This window comes from Labeo rohita, chromosome 3 (assembly GCF_022985175.1).
Source record: "Labeo rohita strain BAU-BD-2019 chromosome 3, IGBB_LRoh.1.0, whole genome shotgun sequence".
Classification (NCBI taxonomy): domain Eukaryota; kingdom Metazoa; phylum Chordata; class Actinopteri; order Cypriniformes; family Cyprinidae; genus Labeo; species Labeo rohita.
Window position 1 is genome coordinate 17,535,475 of NC_066871.1, and position 6,468 is coordinate 17,541,942.

Here is a 6,468-nt window from a genome sequence, read left to right on the forward strand (position 1 = left end):
GGCTTTAATTCACCACGCGTTTCTGAAATGTATTATCAAGGCATACATACGCCTCACTAGGTGGCGATGCAGGGATGACGGCGCTGAAGTGCTCGCCGGATGCTGTGAGAGCAGTGGTACGCGTACGATTATATCCCAGCATTCCTTTCTCGCTCTTCCTCTTTCCCTTTCGGCGACAATGTCTAAGAGAGGTAAGAAACACATATGAAAATCCACAATCATCTTTAAAACGAGATACACTGGAGCCCAATAAAAGAAGAAATGCGTTTAAATGATTATAGACAACTTATGTTTTTGATATATTGACAGCAGATGTCAAGTATAACTTAGATAAAAATACTTTTGTGCATTTGCCGCTAGCGAGAGAAGCCATGTTTGCTAAGTCCGCGGTCTCAGTCTCGTGGAGCCAGTAGTGTGATGATTAAACACTTCATACACAAACTTTGTGCGAAAGCAAGATTTAAAACACGTTTTGACGTTTACTGGTATGTTAAAGAAGCAGTGTGACTTTTAAAACAACTAACTTAGAGGTGCGAGTAGCGGACTGACAACATGCAACGAAGCAGGTAGCGTTAGACGCTGGATGGAAGTGAGTTGACTTGCTAAGAAATGCATATATTTGAGATTTTCAGCCAGTGTAGACCAGCACTGAACTCGGACTGAGGAGTTAATAGATTCTGAAGCATTTTTGTCCTCGTAAGTAATGTAATAACTGTGTCGAGTGGAATCAGTCAGACAGCAAATGTCAGTTCACCAACGTTACTGTAAAACAAGCGTGTCGATAGCAATTAGAAATCTGCAGATCAAAGGAGCAGTTCAAATCTGTAGCACTTTATTATCATTTTTCTTTTTTTATGGAAAACACTGCCTTTTATGCAGAATGACAACCTAAGCCACCATTCACTTTCATGGGTCTTAATAGTGACTGATGCACAAAATCTTCACTTTTTAATGAGTTTAAAATAGTTTTGAAGTGAATGATTTGAGGCTTTGCAGTGTTTTTGATAAAACAATTGTTAGATATTTAAAAATGTCAATTGTAAATGAAGCTACTGGCTAGCTAAGCAAACATTGTGACTGGCATCTTGGTTGCTTGAATTCTAAATGCATTTATTCTCCTGTTTAGGACGTGGTGGGTCATCGGGAGCCAAGTTCCGTATTTCACTGGGTCTCCCAGTGGGAGCGGTCATCAACTGCGCTGACAACACAGGTATGAGGTTTACCGATATTTGGGCTTGTCATCCTTCTTTAAAGCACTTGCTTTGTCTGCTCAGTGGCTGGGTGAGTCGTCAATGAAGGAATAGTAAATCCCATTGCTTTTGGGTGAGATGGCAGCTGCCATGTGCTGTTAAATCTCAATCCGTGATGGAACAAATCTTAGCTTGTTTTTGATGACCCAGCTGAGGTTTAGCACACCTGTATGTCAATAGAACATATTTTGGAATATACTGATGAGTTGCAATGTTATTGAACTCCACTTATTGGGCGATTTTTCTCTCACTTAGGTGCCAAGAACCTGTACATCATATCCGTCAAAGGCATCAAGGGTCGTCTGAACAGGCTCCCCGCTGCTGGTGTGGGCGACATGGTCATGGCCACAGTGAAGAAAGGCAAGCCAGAGCTCAGGAAAAAGGGTGAGTGTTTGCAGAGACTGAATTTCTTTCTTGCTTTTTTCATCTGGAACCTGAGCTTTATGCTGGTCGTGAATGCAGATGTAAAGATGTATGCTTATACAACTTAACTCTTGTAATTTAGTGCATCCTGCGGTGGTGATACGACAGCGGAAGTCGTATCGGCGAAAAGACGGCGTGTTTCTATACTTTGAAGACAATGCAGGGGTCATAGTGAATAACAAAGGAGAAATGAAAGGTGAGTTATGAATATAAGATGTTGTTTGTTACCCTTCTTAAAGCACTTGCTTTGTCTGCTTAGTGACTGGGTGAGTCGTCAATGAAGGAATAGTAAATCCCATTGCTTATGGGTGAGATGGCAGTCGCCATGTGCTGTTAAATCTCAATCGGTGATGGAACATTTTTCTTCTCTTATTGAGAACTGCTATTTTAACTTAATGATCTAGAATTTGCTCAGGTGTAGTGCTAAATTGTTTTGGTTGTCTTTTGTAGGCTCAGCTATCACGGGACCCGTAGCCAAGGAATGCGCAGACCTGTGGCCCAGGATTGCTTCCAATGCTGGTAGCATTGCCTGAGTGCAAATGTGGCTTGTCGTTTTCAATAAAATACTGAAAGTTTACATGCGTCACTGTCTATTGATTCTGGGGAATTTTGTCTTAACATTTAAGTTAAAACTGCAATACTTTGAATGTGTTGTTCATATTTTATAAGCTATTTAAAGCCAAAATCAGTAAAGGTTTTACATTCTAAGCTTAAGTTTAAATATTGCATCTTGAGGCTTCATATTTGACATGCATACATGAAATCTACATTTATTTATTAATGCTTTAAGAACATTAATGAAATATTAGTTCTTAACAGAAAATTACCATGAAATCTTAATAGATTTCCTGGCTGAAAATGTGTATACATGGAAGAAATTGAGTTAAAAATGTAAATGATACACATTTAAATCTCAAATGTGACCCTAGACCACAAAACCAGTCATACTTGTTGTGTTGTTTTTTTTTTTTTTTTTTCATTTACATAAGCTTTCCATTGATGTATAGTTTGTTAGGATGTAAGAAAATATGGCTTTCAATTATTTGAAAATATGGAATCTGAGGGTGCTAAAAAATTAAATACTAAGAAAATTGCCATTGAAGTTCTTAGCGATGCATATTACTAATTAAAATGATTTTGAGATAATTGCGGTAGGAAATTGACAAAATCTCTTAATAGAACACGATTTTTACTTAATATCCTAATGATTTTTGGCATAAAGGAAAAATAGATCCCATACAATTTATTGTTGGGCATTGCTACAAATATACCAGTGCTACTTATGACTGGTTTTGTGGTCCAGGGTCATATGATGGTAATGCATAAACAAATACAAAAGACAAAATTCGTTTTTCAACTGCAAAGAACAACGAGCTGTACGTCTATAAAGTAGCTAAATGATACATTTTATGTTTTGGTAATGTTACATAGCATATCCTACAAAATGTATATAAATTACATGTTTTAAATACGTTTCGCTGATCTGAAAAGCACTCTTTCCTGCTAGCGTCACAGCGTAAATGCGATGCGTGGTTGTTATGGAGACCAGTTTGTTATGGAGGCGTGAGGAATTTAACTGTTAGCTGTGCTCGTTTCTGTCTTTTGAGGTAAATAACATTATTAGTTCTCCTCATAAAAGTAAATTGGGTGACTTTTCACGTAGCAGTAAGTGCAGGCATGGAGAAATCTGATATGATAAATTTCAGTTCTCTTGAAAAAGAGCTACAAGCGGCGCTGGAAGCGGACAGGAAGTATCAGAGGGAAAATGATGCCAAATTTCGCGCTTTGAACCAAAACGTAGCCAGTTATGAAGAATTCAGGTACGTTTTTGATTTATTATAATGTATAATTTACATTTACTAGCTTTAAACTTCAGCTCTCCATTTACCGGTAGCGACTCCATATGTCTGTCAGTTAAAATGAACGTTAAGTGAAATGAATTGCCAGGGCAAAAGTTCTCACTTCCTTTTAGTTTAACTTAATACTAAAACAACTAAAATAGTGAAATAGCCTAATCATTAATTAAAAAAAAAAAAACTATATAGACGTTCAAAAAAGAATAATAAATTGACTAAAAACTTTTTTCTTTCTAAAAATAGCTAAAATTATCATGAAAAAATATAAAAACATTGTTTTATAACTATTGTTTTATCGCAGTGATGCTACCATAACACTGGTGTCTTTTGTAACCATTTTATATGTTATGATTTCAGGGATATAGTACTTGCATCTCATTTAAAGCCCCTTGACAGAAAGGACATTTCTGGTGCGCCTCGAAAGCAGCCGTGGAATCCAATTGCTTTTGACTCAAAACGTGAAAGTCCTTTATCTGAGGAGGTCCAGGTGAGACATTTTATGAGGTGAATGGCCTACAGTTGAGGTCAAAAGTTTACATACACCTTGCAAAAGCTGCAAAATGTTAATTATTTTCCTTCTGAAGCATCAGTAAGCGCTTCAACCTTCTGTAATAGTTGCATATGAGTCCCTCAGTTGTCCTTATTGTGAAAATATGGATCTCAGAATCATACAGTCATTGTTGGAAAGGTGTAAAGTACACAAATATGCTGAAAAACCAAAGAATTTTTCTGAAGAAAAGCCGGCACTTTAACTGTTCGGGACAAACAAGGATGAACAATAACAGCTGTGGATCATTCAGGTAACAACAAAGTATTAAGAATCAAGTATAAACTTTTGAACAGGGTCATTTTTATAAATTTAAATATTATTCTCTTTCGTGGACTATATGTAAATGTGTTTTATGTGAAATATCTTATTTAGGTCAGTACTAAATAAAAAATAACGTGCAGTTTGTATGAGCTCTCTTATTATGGTAAAATAATTAACATTTTGCAGATTCTCCAAGGGGTATGTAAACTTTTGACTTTAACTGTATGTTGTCCCAATGCTAGATCTCACAATACATCATCTCACTTTCGAATGAAGTGCATAACTAACTTAATTCGGAATTTACTTTCAGCCACAGTTATCTGAGATCAAACCAAGAAGTGCATCAGAATTCATCCGTGACTGGCGCAGGTTTGCAGGAAGCTCATTGGAAAAGTACAGTCTCCTTGTGAGTCTGGGAGGCAAGGCTCTGCAGGAAATCTTCAGAACTGAAGTTGGCCTTGGTCTCCTAGGCGACTTCCTTCTGATTCTGTCACAATGTCTTAAATCAGGGGATGAGGAAATAGTGATTGGCGTGCTGGACGGTTTTTCCAGAACTGGACGTTTTGGCCTTAATCTGTCCCTACTTAGTCAGACGGAACAAAAAGCCTGTGAGGAGCTTTTCCACAAGCTGCAAGTTGCAGTTGGTGATTCTTCTGACATAAAACTGAAAGCATTAATGGGAAAATATGGGATCCAAAAATAGTTCATATTGAAATTCCATTGTTGTTTTCCATTGTACCTTATAGAGTTTTTTGTTATATTATTTTTTTCGTATTTTATGCTGACAGAAATATGCTAAGAGAAGTGCTGGCCATTTGTTTTTGGGCCATCTGCCCACAGTTACTTTCAGCCTATGAGGCTCCTGAAGATAAGGAGGACATCTTTGCCAGCAGGGCCTGTCCTGCATTTCTTGTCTTTGACACTGCTGCCTTCCTAGCTGATATGACCATTGAACTTCCTTGTCACTGTAAACCAGAGGAGACTCATTCAGTAGTGTGGTACTATCAAAAACAAATTGGCTCCATGAACACCAAAGTCCTCACAGACTTTGAGGGCACCAAGGTGGTGGAATCATCCAAAGTTGGCAGAGGGTCAGATCTGCGCAGTCGCTTTTCCATCCGTTTGTTTAGTCTTGTCATCTTCAGGGTGCAGAAAGCTGACTCAGGGCACTATATCTGTGGCACGGCCTCTGGTGAATTCTTCTACGGCTATGATGTTGATGTCCAGGAGGTCTGTCAAGTTTTATTTCCTTGGAACGTCAAATCGAGGACTCAAGTACAAGCAGAGCCCACTGGTATAAAAACAGAAAAGTTTGAAGTGTTCACCAGCTACGGGTCATGGTCTAAATGTGACCGATGCGACGTCCAGGGTGAGCAGATGCGCGTTGGACTTTGTTACGTCAAAAGCATTTACCTGCATGTACGTTATCAGCGTGAATCAGACACAGTTGCTTCCTGTGGTTCCTCAGCCGTTCCCCAACAGTTTGGACTTTCCAGCAGTAGCTACGGAGCCAAGCTTGAGGTGAGGAACTGTCACACCCCCTGTCCTACGAAACCTACAACATCTCCAGAGAGACAAGCTCTGCTGAAGTTCCTTGAGTTTGATGATCGAGGTCCTTCAGGTGTCACCATTCACTTTCACAACCACCCCTCAGACTCTGATCTGGTCTTGACCTGTCCTGGCACCAAACCACAGTACGCTGTGGCCTGGGATAAAGGTTCAACACCGCTTTATCGTTCTCAGTATATGGAGGGGATGAACAAGACGTCTCGTGTCTTTATTGACACCGGTCACCACCTAAACTTCAGACCTGTGCAGCTCGAGGACAAAGGCTCTTATTTCTGCTGGCTCCAAGGAGAACTGGCTGCAGAGATTAGACTGGGGGTGTATCTGCGCTTGGGACGTTTGCGTCAAATCTCAGACCCAGAGTCTGTCTATGCGCTACAAGTTATACTTGTTTGCTATGCTGGCATTTCTGCTGTGTTTCTCCTCACTGTGGGAGTCAGATTTATTTGGCACATAAGCAGGGAAGAAACTTCCGCAGATATTGACAGAACTTGAACTTGCTGTAGTTAAATGCACATTTAGTGTGAAGTGCAAGGTGAAATTGAATAAATGTGCTGCTTAA

General features: G+C 39.2%; 3 protein-coding genes across 3 annotated transcripts; all 3 read left to right on the forward strand.

The window, feature by feature from the left end:
• The first annotated feature begins 32 nt into the window (after positions 1-32).
• Positions 33-2,250, forward strand: rpl23 (ribosomal protein L23). Its single transcript, XM_051101121.1, has 5 exons — positions 33-191; positions 1,127-1,210; positions 1,506-1,634; positions 1,756-1,869; positions 2,124-2,250. Exons 1-5 carry the CDS (start codon positions 179-181, stop codon positions 2,204-2,206), a joined length of 423 nt encoding a protein of 140 aa, XP_050957078.1. The 5' UTR covers positions 33-178; the 3' UTR covers positions 2,207-2,250.
• A 152-nt stretch (positions 2,251-2,402) lies between these two features.
• ccdc103 (coiled-coil domain containing 103) lies at positions 2,403-5,043 on the forward strand. The gene is made up of 3 exons (XM_051101102.1): positions 2,403-3,493; positions 3,887-4,016; positions 4,651-5,043. The coding sequence occupies exons 1-3, from the start codon at positions 3,351-3,353 to the stop codon at positions 5,041-5,043; spliced, it is 666 nt and encodes a 221-aa protein (XP_050957059.1). The 5' UTR covers positions 2,403-3,350.
• An 89-nt stretch (positions 5,044-5,132) lies between these two features.
• LOC127157897 (Ig-like V-type domain-containing protein FAM187A) lies at positions 5,133-6,468 on the forward strand. Its single transcript, XM_051101083.1, has one exon. The coding sequence runs from the start codon at positions 5,133-5,135 to the stop codon at positions 6,399-6,401; it is 1,269 nt and encodes a 422-aa protein (XP_050957040.1). The 3' UTR covers positions 6,402-6,468.

What these genes read in the sequence shown, in the direction of transcription:
- rpl23 (XM_051101121.1), top strand. An exon ending in CAACTGCGCTGACAACACAG is followed by an intron (nt 1,211 to 1,505) that starts GTATGAGGTTTA and finishes TCTCTCACTTAG; the next exon opens with GTGCCAAGAACCTGTACATC. An exon ending in GCCAGAGCTCAGGAAAAAGG is followed by an intron (nt 1,635 to 1,755) that starts GTGAGTGTTTGC and finishes CTTGTAATTTAG; the next exon opens with TGCATCCTGCGGTGGTGATA.
- ccdc103 (XM_051101102.1), top strand. Translation starts at nt 3,351, where the DNA reads ATGGAGAAATCTGATATGATAAATTTCAGTTCTCTTGAAAAAGAGCTA. An exon ending in GCCAGTTATGAAGAATTCAG is followed by an intron (nt 3,494 to 3,886) that starts GTACGTTTTTGA and finishes TTATGATTTCAG; the next exon opens with GGATATAGTACTTGCATCTC. An exon ending in CTTTATCTGAGGAGGTCCAG is followed by an intron (nt 4,017 to 4,650) that starts GTGAGACATTTT and finishes ATTTACTTTCAG; the next exon opens with CCACAGTTATCTGAGATCAA.
- LOC127157897 (XM_051101083.1), top strand. Translation starts at nt 5,133, where the DNA reads ATGCTAAGAGAAGTGCTGGCCATTTGTTTTTGGGCCATCTGCCCACAG.